This window comes from Artemia franciscana, chromosome 11, assembly GCF_032884065.1.
Source record: "Artemia franciscana chromosome 11, ASM3288406v1, whole genome shotgun sequence".
Taxonomy (NCBI): Eukaryota; Metazoa; Arthropoda; class Branchiopoda; order Anostraca; family Artemiidae; genus Artemia; species Artemia franciscana.
In genome coordinates, this window is record NC_088873.1 from 16,663,908 (window position 1) to 16,685,443 (window position 21,536).

Here is a 21,536-nt window from a genome sequence, read left to right on the forward strand (position 1 = left end):
TGTATATACATTCGTTTTTTAGTTTTGTTTTTCTCCTTTATTTTTTTCCTTTTTTTTTCTTTTTTAGCTTATTTAGATTTTTAGATTTTTTAGTTTTTTTATTAGTTTTTAGTTTTTTTTTCTTTTTAGTTTTTTTGTCCCGGTCGTCATTTATATCCCCCTGTTTCCCCCGGGTCGTCATTTATACTCCCTGTGTCCCGGTGCTTTGTTGATTGCTAATCGAACATTCCTTTTGTCCTGGTCGCTTTCTCTTTGAGTGTCGTCATTTATTTTTTTCTTTTTTAGTTCTTTTAGTTTTTACCTTTTTTAGTTTTTTTTAGTTTTTAGTTTTTTTAGTTTTTTACCTTTTTTTAGTTTTTTTAGTTTTTTTTTAGTTTTTTAGCTTTTTTATTTTTTTTATTAGTTTTTAGTTTTTTTGTAGTTTTTGCCTTTTTTTTAGTTTTTTTAGTTTTTTAGCTTTTTTATTAGTTTTTAGTTTTTTTTGTAGTTTTTGCCTTTTTTTAGTTTTTTTAGTTTTTTAGCTTTTTTATTTTTTTTATTAGTTTTTAGTTTTTTTTGTAGTTTTTGCCTTTTTTTTCTCTTTGAGTGTCGTCATTTATTAGTTTTTTCCTTTTTTTTTTTAGTTTTTTATTGGTTTTTACCTTTATTTTAGCTTATTTTTCAGTTTTTTCCTTTTTTTTAGTTTTTTTTTATTTTTTATTTTTTTTAGTTTTTTACCTTTTTTTAGTTTTTTTAGTTTTTTAGCTTTTTTACTTTTTTTATTAGTTTTTAGTTTTTTTTGTAGTTTTTGCCTTTTTTTAGTTTTTTCAGTTTTTTTTTTTAGTTTTTTATTGGTTTTTACCTTTATAGTTTTTTTAGTTTTTTAGCTTTTTTATTTTTTTTATTAGTTTTTAGTTTTTTTTGTAGTTTTTGCCTTTTTTTAGTTTTTTCAGTTTTGACGTCACCTGATCCAGTTTTTTCAGGTGACGTCACCTGACACATCCATCCATCCATCCACAGACAACTTATTTTTATATATATAGATAGATATATATATATATATATATATATATATATATATATATTATATATATATATATATATATATATATATATATATATATATATATATATATATATATGTATATATAATGAAAAAAGAAATCACCAATGCAAAATAATAAAAAAAGGAATACAGAAGGAGAAAAGAAAGACTGTTTTCCTACATTAGTAATTAATATAGATCAGCACTTGAATGAGGCCTTAGCCCTACTCATCCATACAATCACATAGGTCAAACAGCATAGCCATACACAATCAGCCATAAAGAATAATCCATGGACAGGCAGTCGTGTCGTAAGTAAGTATAAGTCGTCAGTAACCAAATATTAAAAACAGTAAAAAAAAGACAAATTTTAGCATGGGTTGCTTTGAACTGAATTTTCCATGATCAAATGTCTTCTTTATCATTTGATATTTTTCAATTTTGCTCATGCCAAATTTGATTTAACTTCCAATGCAAAGCATGTTAAGTTTTACTTACGATTTTCGAGACCCTAAAGGAAGAAGTATTCTATTTTTCCGCAAGCCGACTTCAATGAAAAAATTAAAATCAGATTCGTTCGTGTCTTACAACTGATCATTTTCCTGTTTACTGTATTTGCATTGATTAGAAATAGATCCCCTTACATCATCGTCACTTGATTTTTGCCAACGTTTCATGCTAAAAAAAAGAGTTAATCTAAAATTAAAAAAGCCTTTCTTTTTTAAATAATTTGCTTGTGATTGTTTGTCGTAAAGTCTCAAATTGTTTTACAGGTATTTTACAATTTCTGATAATACTGAAAAAATAAGACCACTAATCCAAACTAATCTGCTAGGAAATTTTAGGTCGTCGAGGGAAAAGGTGAAGTCCTTGCATTACAATTTTATAATGCTGGTGGATTTTTTTTTATTTTTATTTTTTTTGCAGTTCAATGTGAAATTCGTGTTGCGATTTTGAAATCCAGAGGATCAAGTGTAAATACAAAATAATTGAATCTTGATGCTGGCACTTGCAAATATAGCAGCTACCCCCCTTTAAATAGATTCAATTTATATTGAAACTGAAAAGAAAATTTCAAGAAAAAACAAAACGACGGAACAGATCTAATGTAAAAAGGCGGAAAACTGTCTCAAAGAGAATTTATGCCCACTTAACTCTTATTAAATATCACTAGAATATTTGAGTTTTGAAGTGATTTCCTTCCTTTATTAAATGCCAAATAAAAGGAGAAGTTTTGTTATTGTTAAGCCATATCTTCATATGGCTTCTTAATGCGCAGTTGACCAAGATACTGTGGAAATATCAACAATTTTACAATATATGGACAGTTTAGATCCACCCTATGAAGAAGAATATTAATTGGTCATTGCGTTTGGCGTCACTCCCACGTTTAACTTGAAAAAAAGAAAAACCATGTCTCCATTATGGCTCTTTTAGGCAAAGATTGCTGAGTGAAAACTTTTTTTTTCACCAGACTTAACTTTTTATTAAACAGAGCGATTTTGACTGAACCAAATTTGCCTTTGTAGCCTTAAAGAGCACCAATAAAGACTGAAGGTATATGAAAATGTAAAGAAAAACATAAGACTTCACTTTAAAAAGCCACAATAAAGACATTTAGTGCGTTCTGATTATAAACTACAAAGTTTACTGGACTACAACAAATTTATGAAATATGGACGGTGCGGGTGTAGATCCACCCAATGAAGAAGAATATTAATTGGTCATCGCGGTTGGCGTCACTCCCACATTTCACTTTAAAAAAGGAAAGTTATGTCTTCATTATGGTTTTTTCAGGAAAAGATGGCCGAGTGAAAACAGTTTTTTGTTCACCAGACTTGACTTCTAATGGAACGAAGTCATTTGACTGCACCTCATTTGCCTTTTGAGCCTCAAAGAGCACCACTTGAGATTGAAGCTACGTGAAAAGTGTAAGGAAAAAAGTGTAAATTTACTTTAAAAAGCCGCAATAAAGTTAGTTAGTGCATTCGGATTATGAACTTCAGTAGTTAACTTGACCACGACACTCCTATGAAATATAGACGATGTAGATCCACTCTATGAAGAAGAATATCAATTGGTCAATGCGTTTGCCTTCACTCCGGCGATTCACTTCATAAAAAAGGAAAGATGTATCTCCATTGTGGCTTTTTCAGGAAAATGGCCGATTGAAAACAGTTCTTGTTGACCAGACTTGACTTTTATGGAACAAAGCCATGTTGACTGCACCTCATTTGGATTTTGAGCCTTAACGAGCACCAATAGAAACCGAAGCAAAAAAAAAAAATCTAAAGAAAAATATGCGAGTTCACTTTAAAAAGCCAAAATAAAATATGGTAAGATGTTAGTCTGTTTACGAGTGCGGCATGCTCACGACTATAGGACCAACTGAGTAGTGTACAATAAAACAACAAACAGTATTTTCAGGAGATATGTCGTCCTTATCTGCCATTTGTAACTTATGATTTTTGCAAGAATTCCAACGATTCTCAAAGAAACTTAAATGGATTCCTTTTCAAACAGCCTTAGACCACCTTTGTCAAAGACTCTAAAATCCATGCATAAACATCGACTGAATATGTGCTGAATACTCGGTAGGAAGAATTAAAAAAATTCAACAAAAGTTTGACGGTGAAAGGGTTAGAATAGCTGTGACTTCGGAGGGTAAAATCTTGACGACAGTTCAACTATAGTTAACTGAAGTTCATGGTCCAAATGCTCTCACGTGCTTAACGAAGACAGGGCTTTATTCACGCGATGCTTGAAATGGTTTACTAATTGGCAAAATTTTGGTATTTTGCCAGGCGGAGATTGTTACATTTCTGAATATCAATGAAACTTGGCAGCAATGTTTCAGTCATTTTAAATAATGAGAGCAATCAACATGTTTTGTTTTAAGATATGTTCTATTTCTTTAAACTTAGTCATAGACTAGAAAAAGATTGGTGACTTGCAATCTAATCAATCTTGTTTTTTTCGTGGATTAAGCAATTCACCCGGCTACTTTTATAGATTTGGTGCTGGTGGAAAAAAGTGAATGAAGGGTAAGATTTTCACAAGCAGCAGAAAATACTTGTTAAGGAAGCCTAAATAGCCATCGCGGGCAACAGCATAAAGCGCTTAGTTATAGCCCAATAAACATCACCTAGGGTTGTTTGAGAGAAATCTTGTGGGAAAACACATTGCCAGGTAGGCCAAGACTAATTATTACTTGAATAGCCCAACAACTAGGCCTAATGGTGTGCTATTTATGCTAAATTTTGATCTGCTCAGAAAGCATAGGGTAGTGCATTTTCATGCTAAGTAAGTACAGGTAGCCTATCACAGACTTAGTAGGTTCATAGACTAACCATCTTGGTACCCTAGATTGTTTAGTAAACTTTTTGCAATAAATAATGCTAATAATGGTAAGGGAGCTAAATGAGCTCCCTTACCCTACAGGCTATGCAAGCTGAAACTCCCTACTGTGGTTTATAGAAGAAGACAGGGTGATGCCATTCTGGTTCATAAACTCATTAATTCAAAGGTACTTCCTGATCTTCTTCCTCTGGCATCTCAGGACTCTTGTACAAGGGGACATAACTTGCAGTTACCAGGCATTTCTCCTCAAAGCAGCAATGCACCCATTTTCTTACCAACTGTGTTGCCAACCTCTGGAACAAATTACTGCCAGATACCATTGCTGCCCAAACCACAGACAGCTTTAAGAACCATCTTGACAACAAATAGTCAACAAAAGAATGGAAGTATAACTGGGAAGCACTCAAATCAGCAACATCAAACCACCAGTCAAGTGTACATATTCAACTATGTGTCATGTATTATCAACTCTGGAGTTTCTACAAGGAACAATCCTTAGATTACTCCAAGCTGCAATTTAAGGTAAATAAGTAGGAGCCTACACCAAATAAAACTGAATTTAATGCTTAATAAATATTTGTGCAAACAATATGCTTACATCTCCACATAAAGTTTGAGTCAGTAAGGTTTGTGTGTTGTTGTTTTTAATTTTTTGCATACTTCCAAGTTCTAATCAATAAACTATATGATAAAGCAAGGACTTTTATACATGAAATGAACCATTTCCTACATAAGCCCTTGCCAGACTTTATGTCCCTTTATTTTTTCTTGTGCTTCTTTCAATTTTGAGCTTAGATGGTCAGCTTCCTGCTACCCTATGTGGTAATATATCTTTTATTCTTGAGCAATTGACTTATTATTTCTGCACTTCCAATAATTTGCAGATACCTTATACTCTGTCAATATGGACTGACTTTAACCTCTGATAGCTTGTAGCATGACTTGAAAGACTACCAGAGTCTGCATAGGGCTACCACTTGTTTGAGATCTTCAAATAGTGTGTTGAAGAATTTTTTGCCAATAACTAAGTTTTCTCTGGTTGTCCAAGGAATTGATGTCTCTGGATTAGGACTGTTGTTTATTTGTGTATCTGCAAAGTTTGAGTCAATTCCCCCAAATCAAGTTAAAATCACAGTGGAAACTGAGAAATGATCTATGTATTACCATAAAGGGAAATATATAGGCTACTAAAGGAAACTGACCTGTTTCTTAGGATACTTGAATTATGCAGGCTTAGATTTTTTCATAAACTATATTTCAGCTGTGGGGGGGGGGGACAAACTAAGGTCTGAAGGAGACAGTTGCCCCCTCCCCCCCAACCCATGGCAAATTATGCCCATGCAACAATCTTTTTTTCTTACTTAAAATTGTTTATTGAAATCAACACAAATTATATGGTGCTTAAGAAGAATATGATACTTATCCATACAATCAATTACAATACTTGTGATATCTTCTCATGGTTCTGACCTTTGAGCAGTAACAGTCCTAAAAGTTTTCCTTTTGGGCCTTAATGAGACATAAATCTTACGAAAAGTGAAACATTTGCTGTATCACATATGTCACAAGAATTATCAGCTCCTATTAATAAAACTGAAACCAGTTTCAGATCTTTGGTATGCTGTGTGCTTATTTAAAAAAAAAAAAAAATTATATTAAGTTTATATTTTTATTGAGAATACTATTGGGCCTTCTGTGGATATTTGTGCCAGAGTCACATGCAGCTCTGGAGCAGCGTTTTGCCAACAACTGCCCTAGATGAAAGCCCTGTCTTAGAAGCAAATACTATAAAAACAAAGAGTAGCACTATTGGGCTCCCTCATTGTGGTAAAATTCTCGATAAGGGCCTTTGTCTAGGTAAATATGTTATTCCATGACTGATGAACACACCAAGTTCACCTTTGTCCAGGTATAGAAGAGGTTCTAAAGTTGGCAGTGGCAGAATTTGACAGAATTCCAAAAGCTACCAATTCTGAAAACAAATTTTACTAGGCCATGCTAACTGCCAAGTAGCATTGCTACTATGCTACCCCACTTTTTCCACAACAGCCTTTGTCTTTCATGAATAGCAGGCTTAGCCAGTGGTATAATTTTATCAAAACCCAAGGGAGGTGGGCAAACTTGGAGTGAACTTTCCCATGTCAAGTGAAAATGACACTGAAAAAGGAAAAAATGAGCCATATAATACCATAAAGGGAAAGGTATAGCCTACTAAAGAGAACTGATTTGTTTCTGTGAATGCTTGAATTCACAAAAAACTGACTATGATAGGTAGGCCTATCATAGTTCTAATCATATTTTTGAAGATGCTGAATTTAAACTGGGAGGAGGGGGGGGGGCAAAATGGGGTCTAGGGGGCATTTCAAGATAGCTACATATTTTGGACCCTGCATTCATTCCTGAAAGTTTCATTCACATAAATTAATCTCTATTCAAGATAGCAAGAAGTTCCTCAACTAGATCTTTATTAGGTATAGGTCTAGAATAGCACCTCTCTTGAAGGAGGCATGCTAGAACAAGAAGAGAGACTTTTTTTGTATGCTAATTTAATGTCATTTTTTTGTCTTTCTTTGCATTTTGATAATTCATCTCCAGCCCCACTGTGCAATAAGTGGGTAGCATAGTAGCAATGCTACTTGGCAAGTTTCAAATTTATTGGCAGATTTTGTCTGAAAATGCTAGTTTTACATATAAAAATACTTTTTGCTAAAAGAAAAGCTGTCAAAACACAAGTTGTGCTTATAAAACTTTTTATAAGAACTTTTTCCATACCTGCCACAGCCCCCTTCTTATGGTCTCATATAGCCATTGTCTTATATAAACTAACCAAAAAAAAAGGATGGAATTCTTAATTTATAATATACCATACAGGAATTACCAATGAATCATAGGCTATTTCATTTCCCCCCTCCCATTTTATGTGTTTCGAATCAGTTTTCATCAATTAATATATTAATGGGGCTATATGGGACACAAAGTAGAATGGGAACAGATTTAGAAAAATACAAACAAAACCTTAAAATTAGCAATCTGAAAACGTCTCTCTTTTTGTTCTAGTGGGTCTCCTTTTGAAGAGCGGCTATTCTAAACCTTTGCCATTTCTACAAATTATAAAATAAGAAATTTTTTATTAGCCTATAGTGTTTTCTTGTAAAGGGTGATAGCCTTTAGTGTAAGAATTCCCAGTAGTTGGACAGTAAACTATCACTTCAGCAAAGACCTCAGTCCTTTGAAGGACAATATGTTGAAAATTTTAGCAAACCTTGTAAGAATATAGTCGAAAATATCCCTTTTGCTTTAAAACATCAGCATCGTTTTAGCCAGAGCTGTCAATAGCCAAGAGTGGTCAATAGGGATTTTTTTTTTTACTTTCCCAGCCTTTTTTTCACTAACAGGGTTTCTTTAGATGTGGGAGGTTGTACATGTGACTGTGTGTACTGGAAGCAAAGACTGCATGGACGATTCTCTGATGCCCTCCTACAACAATATCCAGTATTATATACTATAGCATGAAACATCTTAAACTTTTTTTTTTAAACAGCTTTTCTTTTTTGAAACATGATGCTGGTAAAAAAAAAGGCAAGAAATGTATGCAGGGCTCTTGCAATGTGGACTGTTTTCCAAGTGATATACCAATTAAAGAACTGTTTGAATAAATCTGATTTATTATTTAAATAATTTTACATTGATAGTATTTTAAACCTATCATTGAAAAAAGAAAGCAGAAATATACATGGCATTTTTATAATGTTAACTTTTTCTTTTAGAAATGCCCGCTACAGCATCTAAATTCTCACAGGGATTAGCAAATGCCTTAAATGTAACCCCTCAGACTGTCAACAGGAGCTTCTATTGCTTTATTGTAACGCTGTATCTACTAAAAGTTGGTAAAGATTTAAAAAAGAAACTAGATGAAAGGCAGTTTCAGCAATCTGTAGAAGAGAAGCTGAAGTCTGCAAATAAGCCAAGAGCTTTAAGTGAGCTTGTCCATGAAACAATTGGTGATGAAAATGCTGAAAAAGAGTCAAATATTGGTGTTGATGAAGCGTTTTTAAAAAAGCTTCAGAAGGAGGCAACAACCAAAAAACAAGGTCCTGCTGTCAATAAAGAGTTTTTTATACAGCTTAGAAAGTTATTAAGGATCATGATACCTGGACTATGGACTAAAGAAACTGCATTACTTACATCACATACCGCAACATTGGTAGCAAGAACATTCATATCTATATATGTTGCAGCACTAGAAGGACGCATGGTGAAATATATTGTCCGTCAGGATATTCATAAGTTTGGCATGATGCTACTCTACTGGCTTGGTGTTGCAGTTCCAGCTACTTTTATCAATTCTATGATACGATTCTTAGAAACTAAATTGGCTTTAGCCTTTCGAACAAGACTTGTCAAGTATGCCTATAGATCTTATTTGAAGGATCAGACTTACTACAGAGTATCAAATCTTGATGGCAGAATCGAAAATGCTGATCATTGCCTGACTGATGATGTTTCATCCTTTACGTCTTCTGTGGCTCATCTTTATTCACATATTACTAAACCTTTATTGGATATACTACTTATTAGCTTCTCATTATATAGACTTGCCAAAGGAATGGGCTCTTCAACATTGCATGGTAAGAGTTTGTACCCTCACTATCCTTTTTCTCTTTTTTGCCTTTTACTTCTATTTTTTCCTTTCTCTGCGTTTTCTTCGTTTTAATTCAATTCTCTTATTTCTCTGTAAATCTCTCATTTTAATTCTCTGTCAATTTTTCTCACAAGAAAGAAAAGACCCAATGAATCACGTTCTGTTCTCCATTGCTCTCTTGTAGTGGTCTTGTAATGAAACCTTGCCAAATAAATTCCACGTGAAGAATATGCAGTAGTAACAAATTTCTGACAGAATTCTAGACGAAAAGGTACTCACTATATCAATGTAGAGATTATTTGAAATTTTAATCTAAATTTTATCTTCACAATTGAAAAAAAAAATGCTCCTATGGAGCCTTTGGTTGAGTCTAAACTTTGAGATTGAGTGTATAGGCAGAGATATTAGATAGTTTCCCACAACGGAATCTTTGCCAGAGAAACTTTCTTGATTTAATTGGTTTTTGGCTTGTAAAATTTGATTTCGTTGAATTTTAGGTCCTATTTAATCTAAGATATGAATGATTTGAACTTTTAAAGGAGCATTTACCTTTTTTAGACACAAGAAAAACAACTACAAAAGCTTTTTTAGTTTTTAACGTAGTTTTATTTTCTATGGTAAATAAAAAACCCACAAAAAACAACACCACCATGTATATATTTCCACATATAGGGAAGCAGGGAGGGAGGGTAAAAAGACACTATAATTCACTTCAAGATAGTCCAAAGAACCTGCTCTCCCACATATTCCTCTTTATTTATCTTGCATCTCAAAAGAAGATTTCAACCCCATGACTATTATCAATTAAAATCAAGTTGCTGACATCAAGCCTTGGGTCATTGGAGAAAAGGCTAAGACAGATAGTCTGAGTGAGAGGCAAAGCTGGGATAAGCCTTTTTCAGGATTGTAAAAAATGATGTCATTTTCACTTGTTGATTGATAGTCTATCATCCGTCCATCCTAGAGCAGAACTTAGGTAAATAGTCATAGAACTAAATGATTGTCAAGATTTTTGGGCTGACTCATAATGGGCAAGGTTGACTGGACTTGTATTAGCTATTATCTTTCTCCCCAAACCTGATAAAATCTCTGCAATCAACTTTCTTTTCGTTTTTAGCTTAGTTTTGTTTTATTATAGACATATACTATGGAAAAAAAAAAACACTATGTGTATTTGTACACATGTAGAAGAAGGTGGAATAAGAAGCTGGAATTCCCTGTAGATCGTCCGAAGAATCCGTCCCTGTTTCATTCCAGAAAAAATGGTGTCCTGAATCTCTTTTGTATGTTTCATACCAGTACCACTTAAAATCCCCCCCCCCCCACCAACTTTGACGGTTGTGCAGCTATGACTTTACCCAGATGTTTACGTTAGGGTGCTACCAAGACGGCTCTTGTGACTATAGCTATTATCACTATCGCCATGACGAGTTGTACTGATATTGAGAATATGTTTTATTTACCACGTATTCCTATCTTAATCTTCCTTTTATACTCTTTTTCTTTCAATAGGACGATATACTGCGACTTGACTTCGACTGTACTGTTGCTCCGTTCATAGTTTATCACATACTTGAGCCATCAAAGACTCGTTAACTCAAATGGTCTTTTTGACTACATCATTTTGAAGAAACTCACCCTGACACTTTAGCGATAGAAATATATATTCAATCAATTCGATCCACCAAACTAAACAGAATGAATATTAAGGTTAGCATTTGCTAATATGCTCACAGGTAATTTCCTTTTCTAAATACTCTTTTTGCTAATATCCCCCCCTCCCCTCAAGTATAGAAATAAAACTAAAGTTGAAAAAATCTACTACATTATTAATCGGGGCTGGTTTCTACTTTTTGCTTCAGCTTACTAACTAAAATAGTTTAGTTTAAAATAGTATAGTTAGCTTCCCTTTCAAAAAATTGTTCTAAAATGAGCCAACCAGGTCCCTGGAAGAGCTCACTCTGCCTGTAACTACTATCTGCATTAAATTCCTCAAATTGTATTTCATTGTACAGTAAAATCCATTGCTTGGTTTGCTGATTAGGGGTAATTAGTTTGTGTTGCTTGTGGTTTGGCATATGTCTTATGAGACTATTCAAGGCAGTACCGTATATTCTATTTTCTTGTTGACTTCCTTTACAATCTTTTACCTGTCTTCCTGTTGAAGTTCTCAATATTTCCTTTTTTCTTTCTTTTATTGCTTTAGGTGTTCCTTTTTTTATGTGTTTGTCTTGTTAAACGTCCTTTATTATTTGAAATAGTGTATACCCCACTTTATGGTAGAGCCTTCTTCTCTACATAGCCAAGTTATTAAATTCTTATGCATATTGCAGTATAAATGCTGTAATAAACGTCTATGCAAAAAAAGGAGAAAATACGTAAAATCTATAGCCTTTGATTTCCACCTCAAGTCAATTTTTGTCATAAAAAGGGGGCAGGGGAGATTAAATAGGAGTTCGTTTTTAGCACACTATTTTTTTTTTGGGGGGGGGGGGTAACACCCTTAGAGCAAGATCAGGAGGTGAATGCGCTACCCAGTTTAGAGGTTCAGTTTGATTCCTCTTTACTGGGTCATAAAGAAGTTTAGTTCAAGACTCTTAAAGAACATTGAGTTTGTATTCAGAAGGAGGGGAATTGCAGTATTAAACGCCCGATTTGATGTTGATATCAAATTAGTGAATTCTAGAGTAATTTTGTATCTTTTCTATCATCTTACACTGTTAAGCATATAAAGGACAGATGGGCCTATCGATATTACGTGTTTTGATTTTGAAATTTTCGTTTTTGGCTGGCTTTTTTGATGCTCAGTGATTATGCGAAGGTATTTGCTAATTCACTTTTCTTCTTTTTTGGACTCTTGTTCTGTTGTTAGGTTTGTCCAACTTCTTTTATTTTAGTTCTTAGTTTCATTTTGTAAAGTATTTTAACTTTACAGTCTGATCTCTGCTTCACCTTCTAATTAGCTTTTCTTAATTCACAAGGTCCAATTCTAACTGGTGGTGTCATAATTCTTACTGGGCAAATATTGAAAATGACCTCTCCTAAGTTTGGAAAATTGGTCGCTGAAGAAGCTGCCAAAAAAGGATATCTACGTTATATTCATTCAAGGATAATTACAAATGCAGAAGAAATCGCATTCTATGGTGGGCATAAGGCAAGTGTTTACTTTTCTCGCTCGGTCTGTTTTAAAACTAAAATGGTTCTTGGGAGTCTCTGGGATCACCTTGTAAATATATTTCATTTTTGCCTTCATTTTCATTCATATATTAAGTGCTTTTTTCTTCTTCTATAGCCATAATTGCTCACTAATGTAAGCTGTACGTTTATGATTAAAGATTGTATCCGTTTTCTTTTATGAAACGAAATTCGTGTATATCCGAAGAACCTTAGTTCTAACCACTGGCGCTATCGGAAATTCATTGTTTTGATGTATGAATGAATGAATGAATGAACTTTATTACCCTCTAAAAGTATAAAAACATAAAGTACAGAGTATTATAAATAAACAAAAATGATGTATCATGATGTATGATGTATCATGGCAGCGTGACCTATCTATGAGCTAGTTACGTTTAGACTTTTCGAACCAATCTGACTTATTTCCATTTTTTGCTATTCGTTGTAATTTGAGATTGACTAAACATCACCTTTTAATCCAAGGGGAAACTGCAGTGCGTGAGTTTTTAACTTTTAGACCGCAAGCACTAGGATGCTCTTTTGCTTACTCTCGACTCTTTGTTTGTACCAACTAGTTTCATCAGAGCTATTCAACCCGAGTTTTTGTTGTGGATTATTCCTTTGCGTTTAGACTAGCAATTAGACCCCTTTCATTGCAATGGACTTCTTGTTTTACGTTAATACTCGTTTTGCGTTTGCTGCTCCCAAGTTCTACCCTAAGGCCCGAAACACAATTAGCGTTATTTAGCGAATGTTTTTTTTTATGAATTTCTTTTCCTGTGAAGGGAGAGGGTTAATTGTAAAAAAAAAGGTAGATAATTTGAGTAGGAATTGCACAGAAATTCAGGGAAGTTTGAAGTGTTTGGGTGCTAGGCCAAATTAGCCTCTACCTTTGACCCTAAAAAAACATAGCCTATTTATCATAAAAAAATGAGTTTTAATCCAATTTGTGTGCCCTGAACTATATACTATTTAAAAAAAAATTGGATTCATATACATTGAGGAATTTTCTGCTTATTACTTTTCAGAATAGCTTCTAGTTTAACTGGTCCCCTATGCGTGTACGTATAATAAATTCATACGAATATAGGGAGGAGATGCACAATGGGTCTTTCAATGTGTAGCAGGGTGGGGGGCCGGTCCTTCGATTTTTTTACATTGTTTTCTTTGCTTCCTCTTTAATCGAACTAACCTGTGGATGCCCCCGAGGAACGATATTAGCTGATCTTTATTACTTGCCGTCATCAACCCTATCCTTGCAGAATTTGAAGAGCGTTTCAAGTTTGTTGATGACTTGTCTGTACTTCTCAAATATATAGACTAGTCGAAAATGCAGTAGCAAAGCAACAGTCTGACCCAACTTTCTTCACAGACTTCAACAACCAGTGTAAGTCGAATAGTCTACAAGTGAATGAAAGAAATCAAAAGTTTTACGATTTAATCCAGGCGTAACATTTGCAAGTGACTGCTCGTTTAAGCTACATGTAGACAATATTGTGCACAAAGGTCACTACTCAATCCAGAGTTTAACAAGTATGCACAGGTTAGGCTTCTCTGATCGTCAGCTCCTGCTGGCGTATACAACCTACATCAGGCCTTTTCTCCAGTATTGCTCTCCCGTTTTGGGGTCCCAAAACTCAGAACACAGCTTACGTGGCAGATGAAGTTGAACATGTTCAAAAACGCGCTACCAGGACGATACTTGGACCCAGTTTCAGCCGCTACGAAAGTGCCCTTGAGCTCTTGAATTTGCCCCCCTTATTCGATCGAAGACATGAGCTAATAATGAAATTTGGGAAATCACCATTAACAAACGAGAAGCACCGATCCATACTTCCACCATCCGCATCAATCAGCAGACACACTAGGCATTACAACAAACTAGAACCAGTCAAGTGCCGTACGAACAGATTCCCAAACTCCTTTGTACCATATTTCGTAAGAGCATTTCACAAGTGAATTGAAAGTTGCACCATATTTCGTAAGTGTATCTAACTACTGACCATTTTGTGATTGTAAAAGTAGCGTAATTTAGCGTTCACTTTTGAGTGCTACGATAGCTATTTCAATAAACGAATATGAAATACGAATACGAAAATACCTTTACGCAAGAAGTTGTTCTCTATTCATGTTATATACGCTGCTATGAATGAAATAAACTCTTGATATACGATTTCACGTCTATTTACAGTCTATCAGATCTGTTAGGATCGACTGATCTTGCGACGGTAGAATTTTACCGCCCAGTGTGTACGCGTTAGAGTAGCAACTGCCGAAAAAACGCTTGTTAAAAAGCGCCAAGTGTGTTTGAGGCCTAAGGGGGGACTTTTGGACCGACACTCCTCGTCAAACCATCATTTTTCTCTTAGACATAGTTTGAGTTGTCATCTATCCCCCTTTATATGGATCATTTTGATGGACTTCGTCTTAAGGAGCATAGGAAAGGCAATTGGAGACCATGGAATCAAATGGGGAGGAAGAACGCCCCTGGACTTAGATTATGCTGATGATTTAAGTATATTAGATGAAAGTGTGAGCAAAATGAATGAATGTTTAGAGGTTTTACGAGTTCAGGGTGCTAAAATAGGCTTGAAAATCAATGTTAAGAAGACTAAGTCACTAAGGCTAGGAATAAGTGAAGATGAACAGGCGACATTAGGTAACGAAAAGATTGATCAGGTTAGGAGCTTCAGTGACCTTGGTAGTATTATTAGTAAAGATGGTGGGAGCAGTGAAGATGTTAAAAGTAGAATAGCTAAGCCTCAGGGTGTTTTTTCACGGTTAAAGAAAGTTTGGAAGAATAGAAAGATAAGTCTACAAACCAAGATTAGAATATTGGAAGCTACAGTGATGACAGTGGTCAAATATGGCTCTGAAACATGGGCACTCCGAAAAGCAGATGAAAATTTACTAGATGTTTTCCAGAGAAATTGTCTACGGATTGTTCTGGGTACCCGGCTGACTGACCGTATTTCAAACAGTATGTTGTACGAAAAGTGTGGTTCAATCCCGCTTTCTGGGGCTATAAAGAAAGAAAGGTTGAGATGGCTAGGCCACGTTCTACTGATGAAGGATGACAGATTACCGAAGGTTGTCCTTTTTGGCCAACCGTCTGGGGCTACACGGAAAGCAGGTCGTCCTTGTCTGGGTTGGGAGGATGTCATAAATAAAGATTTAAAGGAAATGGGAACTTCCTGGGAGGATGTAAAGAGGGAGGCTTTAAATAGATTAGGTTGGAGGAGGAGCGTGCGTAGCTGTGTTGGCCTCAGGCGGCTTGGTGCTGCAGTGAGTTAGTAGTAGTAGTAGTAGTAGTATTTAAAAGCAAATAGAAAAGATTCCCTTTAAAAATTAACTCCGTATTGGTTAAGCCTGGAAGTCCAGGTAAAAGTTTTATCCTGAATCGGTTGAGGTTCATAGGATTTATATTGGTAGTTCCAACTCTTGAATGGATTAAAAACTTGTTCCTTATTCAGCGTTTAGATTGATATAGCTCATACTTTTCTTCCAAATGGCAAGCCATTATATGAACAGTGAAACAGTGAACCCTGATACCATTAGAATCATTCAGGGATTATTAAAGAAAATTAGCCACCTAAGCTAATTGTTGACCTAAGTCTACCTAAGTCTAGATTTGCCTTAACGATTTTCATTGTCGTCTTGCGACCGACTTGTAACTCCTTCCAATAGAGGTAAACTTTAAACTATTGATTGTTTGAAGATACATGTTGGGAAATATTTTTCCTTTTTTTTAGAAAAAAAAAACACTTCAGCCTCCCTATACTGGAGATATACTTCTAAGCTGTACTTGGAGGTTGGTTTTGTCCTCCCTTCCCAGATGATTTATGTTGCGTGATTGTTTAATATTTTTGATTCTAGAGAAACCCATTATGTTCTCCCAGTAAAATTCAATCTTCATAGAAGTCCTTACACACAAACTTCAAGTAGCTAAGTCCAACCCGAATGATAGTCAACATAGCCCTCTCAAATACGCCCTCAGAACTGTAGCTGTGTACACCCCCTCGCCCAATTTGTCTTACAGTCTAATTTTGCATGGATTAGTTTTTGTGCGTGTTAGGTTTTAAAAGGTTGGGTTTCATTTGGTTGGTTTTTGTGTGTTAATTTTTGTGTGGGTTGAGGTTTGTGTCAATTGAATTTGGCATGGGATGAGTTTTGCATGAATTGAATATCACCTGGTTGAGTTTCGCAAGTTGAGTTTATCAGAAACTTATTCTAGGATATTAAGCAATGCAAATACAACTTTTAGCTAGTGTTTCTGATACTAAAAGATAAAAGGTACCCCAAATCCACAGGCTGATGAAGAAAAAACTCAGAGGAAAATAAAACAACCCAAAGCAATTCTCTGGACAAGTGACCGAGATATATTCCGGGTCTGATCTTTCTTGAGTCAGTATTGTGTTAAGCGTAGTGGATTGGTCTCTGCTTGGCGAAACTGAACCCGGGGTTTGATCCTAGCTGCCATAATGCTTGGCCACAGGCTTGCTACCTGTCCCTGCTAAAAAGACCCGACAACTAAAACGTTGACTATAGTGGCTCTGGAGAATGTTTATCCTTATCTTTTTTCATTTCGGCGTTAGAATAAATTAAGTTTCAACGTCATTCGGATCAAAGTTGAGTAACGGCTTTTGCCTTCAAGGACCTCTTTCAATAACATAATTTATGACGCGAAGAACGTTAAAACAGGCCAACATTCGACTGGTCTTTGCTTAAAACTAGATAGATTATTCTTTTCTTTCTATATCACATCAAGTATGAATTGAGAATTTCAAATTATGAATGAGGTGAGTGCAGGGGGGGGGAGGATTGGTCTGTTGATATGGGGGGGGGTAAAATAATAAAATCGCTTTTTTGGTCACTGAAAATAATGAACAATTAAAAACAAGATGGTTATAAATATTATGTTCAAATAGATATTTAAGATCAATTTATAATCCTGATTAAATTAAACTAAAAAGTTTGATAAGTTTTGATCGTAAAAAGCGACATCAAAAGTGAAAGCTAATAAAGTTTGTCCTGTAAATGTGAGGGTCTATCGCCTCCTTCAACATTCAATCCTTACTCTAAAGTCGTGATTTCCAACGTTGGGCACATACCCACCGGTGGGGCATGGCAATATTTCGGTGGTTCATGAGCAGAACTTCCACCCTTCGGCTCGCTACTCTTTAGGACCTTAATGAATAGAAAAATAATTTCTATGTGGATGGCGTCATACAGGTAATATTTTCAATCTGTACCTTAGAGTAGTGGTTCTCAAACTTACTTATACACTATACCCCTTTTTACCCACAGTACATTTTAGGTTCCCCTTCTTAGTTACCGGTACTAAGTAAACTATAGCTAAAATATAAATAAAATTGCCAATTTTAGAGCTACGTGTCGTTTTATATTTTTGTTGGCCGACCGCGTACCCCTAAAAATTGTTGCGAACCCTCAAAGGGGACGCGTACTACATTTTGAAAACCAATGGCCTAAAGGATGACCCCAAAAAGGTACCAAGTTACTGGCCTTTTAAGCTTGCTTTAGATGAATACACGTAAAATTTTGAGTTACAAAATTTAAAAATCACGAAGAGACATCAGGATTTTAGAAATGCCTCGGCGGGGTACGGCCCAAAATAGGTTGGGAACCACTGCTCTAAAGTTTGACAAGTCCTTTTACTGGAAATATTTTAGAATGTAATATATATGCCCATTTCGTACGAAAGCCCGAAAGGCCAGTCACTAATTAATCCCGGTATAAGTGGAGATCCCTCTGATTTATTTGCGTGGAGAATACTTCGCGACTTTCTTGAATTAACGAAAGCTTTTGGTTGTCATTATTGGCAAGTATTTATCCTTGCAAGTAAAAAAAAAAAAAGTACCCAAGCATTAATACATATCTTCGAATCCGAAATGTTATTCGCAACACGTCAGTGTCGTCAATTGGAAGAGGGGTGTAGGGAGGCTTGTGCCCCTAGATTCTATTCCTCATGGATAAAAAAAAATGCTTTTTGGGTATTTTTGTTCAATAATGCTTTCTTTTGGTATTTTAGTTGAAATATCGAAAAAAGGTAAAAATACCCCCTCCCAAATTGAGTCTCCTTCTGTGAGTCTTCTTTATTCGGTTCTGAATACAAGAATTAAAATATCAACATTAATTGGTCTATTTGGCAATAGTTTCAACGTGCCTTGCTATGTATGTGACAGATTTTTTTTCTCCTATTAGTGCTTTTATGACTTAGTTGTCTATTGCGACATAATCCAGTCTATGAATCTGGTTTATCAGTGAAATTATTGAGCAAATGCGTCACGCGTTCCGGCTGAATACTGCTTTGTAGCCAGTTCTTCTGAAAAGTAGCCAGCGCTTCCGTGTATGACGCTGCCAATATAGTGTCAACGTCCTTTATTGCTGCCACCTGACTCAAATAAGCGTGACTGTGTGTCTCGTTGTATTATGCTGTCTATTCTTTTTTATAGCAAAAGTGGTTATCAAATGTGCAAATGGCATGACTAAAAAGCTTTATTAGCAATCGCAGTAAAATAGTCTTAAATTATTCAGAAACCTTAAATGATTTTACAGATGCGAGATGCCCCCAAGACAATTCCCCCATGCATTCAAAGAGAAAGAAAGACAAATTAAAAGAATTTTGTGTATGAATCCAGGGAAACGCCTTCCAGAAAATTTCCTATATATATATATATATATATATATATATATATATATATATATATATATATATATATATATATATATATATATATATATCTATATATATAAAAATAAGTTGTCTGTGGATGGATGGATGGATGGATGTGTGGATGGATGTGTCAGGTGACGTCACCTGAAAAAACTGGATTAGGTGACGTCAAAACTGAAAAAACTAAAAAAAGGCAAAAACTACAAAAAAAACTAAAAACTAATAAAAAAAATAAAAAAGCTAAAAAACTAAAAAAACTATAAAGGTAAAAACCAATAAAAAACTAAAAAAAAAACTGAAAAAACTAAAAAAAGGCAAAAACTACAAAAAAAAACTAAAAACTAATAAAAAAAGTAAAAAAGCTAAAAAACTAAAAAAACTAAAAAAACTAAAAAAAGGTAAAAAACTAAAAAAAATAAAAAATAAAAAAAAACTAAAAAAAAGGAAAAAACTGAAAAATAAGCTAAAATAAAGGTAAAAACCAATAAAAAACTAAAAAAAAAAAGGAAAAAACTAATAAATGACGACACTCAAAGAGAAAGCGACCAGGACAAAAAACTAAAAAAAAAGGCAAAAACTACAAAAAAACTAAAAACTAATAAAAAAAATAAAAAAGCTAAAAAACTAAAAAAACTAAATAAAGGTAAAAAACTAAAAAAACTAAAAACTAAAAAAAAACTAAAAAAGGTAAAAACTAAAAGAACTAAAAAAGAAAAAAATAAATGACGACACTCAAAGAGAAAGCGACCAGGACAAAAGGAATGTTCGATTAGCAATCAACAAAGCACCGGGACACAGGGAGTATAAATGACGACCAGGACACAAGTAAAAAAAAAAATTAACAAAACTAAAAAGAAGGTAAAAACTACAAAAAAACTAAAAAGAAAAAAAAAACTAAAAACTAATAAAAAAACTAAAAAATCTAAAAATCTAAATAAACTAAAAAAGAAAAAAAAAGGAAAAAAATAAAGGAGAAAAACAAAACTAAAAAACGAATGTATATACAGACCGGTACACCGGGATACAAATGACGACCGGGACACAGGGAATATAAATAACGACCGGGACACAGGGACACAACTACAACGGGGACACCGGGGGAAACAGGGGGATATAAATGACGACCGGGACAAAAAAACTAAAAAGAAATAAAAACTAAAAACTAATAAAAAAAACTAAAAAATCTAAAAATCTAAATAAGCTAAAAAAGAAAAAAAAAGGAAAAAAAAAGGAGAAAAACAAAACTAAAAAACGAATGTATATACAGACCGGGACACCGGGATACAAATGATGACCGGGACCCGGGACACAGGGAATATAAATGACGACCGGGACACAGGGACACAACTACAACGGGGACACCGGGGGAAACAGGGGGATAACCTGACAATCTATTTATATGCAAAGACAATGGGACAGCAAAGAATGTTGTATATTCGCAAGTTTTACGTAGTTAAAACCATATATATATATATATATCTATATTCACAGGTGGGACATAGGGACACAACTACAATGGCGCGTAACTATTATGGCGCGTAACGACTTACGCGCGCGGGGGGGCTTGGGGGGGGCGCGAAGCGCCCCCACCAACTAGGTGTTGGGGTGGCGCGAAGCGCCACCCCAACAGCTAGTATATATATATATATATATATATATATATTAAAACATCTATTGCTTTGAGTGAGGCGCAATTGACCTTATATCATTCAAAAATAGTTGGAGGAGGGCATCAGCTATAGCCTATTCCTTGTATCTGTGGCGATTTCTGCTAGGTTTAAATCTGGCCCATCAGTAATTTTGATCCCTGGTCGTATATTCGAAATTATTACGAATAAAATTATTTATTTGTAATAATTTCTGCTTGTTTCAAGTTTGACTCATTATATAACTACTTTTCCTTGCTTCAACCTTTAAAATAAAAAAAAAACGAGTTTTTTTAACTGAAAGTAAGGAGCGACATTAAAACTTAAAACGCACAGAAATTACTTCGTATATGAAAGAGGCTGCTTCCTCATCAACGCCCCGTTCTTTACGCTAAAGTTTGACTCTTTCTCTCAATTCTTCTTTTTAAAACAGTAAAAAACGGGAAAATAATTAGCGTGGGAGGGGGCCTAGGTGCCCTCCAATTTTTTTGGTCACTTAAAAAGGGCACTAGAACTTTTCATTTCCGTTAGAATGAGCCCTCTTGCAACATTCTAGGACAACTGGGTCGATACGATCACCCCTGGAAAAAAAAAACAAAAAACAAATAAACACGCATCCGTGATCTGCCTTCTGGCAAAAAATGCAAAATTCCACATTTTTGTAGATAGGAGCTCGAAACTTCTACAGTAGGGTTCTCTGATACGCTGAATCTGATGGTGTGATTTTCGTTAAGATTCTATGATTCTTAGGGGGTGTTTCCCCCTATTTTCTAAAATAACGCAAATTTTCTCAGGTTCGTAACTTTTGATGGGTAAGACTTAAACTTGATGAAACTTATATATTTAAAACCAGCATTAAAATGCGACTCTTTTGATGTAGCTATTGGTATCAAAATTCCATTTTTTAGAGTTTTGGTTACTATTGAGCCGGGTCGCTCCTTACTACAGTTCGTTACCACGAACTGTTTGATTACTCTTTACTTTCCTTAGATA

The 21,536-nt window shown here is 34.7% G+C and overlaps 1 protein-coding gene across 2 annotated transcripts in view; it reads left to right on the forward strand.

Annotated features, from left to right (window-relative positions):
• Positions 1 to 3,865: 3,865 nt before the first annotated feature.
• LOC136032893 (ATP-binding cassette sub-family D member 2-like) overlaps positions 3,866 to 21,536 on the forward strand; it is a 63,171-nt gene continuing 45,500 nt past the window's right edge. The window contains exons 1-3 of one of the 2 annotated variants that reach the window (XM_065713327.1): positions 3,866 to 4,068; positions 8,152 to 9,012; positions 12,008 to 12,180. In XM_065713327.1, coding sequence (XP_065569399.1) covers positions 4,062 to 4,068; positions 8,152 to 9,012; positions 12,008 to 12,180 — 1,041 coding nt within the window. In that variant the 5' untranslated portion in view covers positions 3,866 to 4,061. Of the gene's footprint in view, positions 4,214 to 8,151; positions 9,013 to 12,007; positions 12,181 to 21,536 lie in introns of both variants that reach the window. The other variant, XM_065713328.1, reaches the window with a different exon arrangement.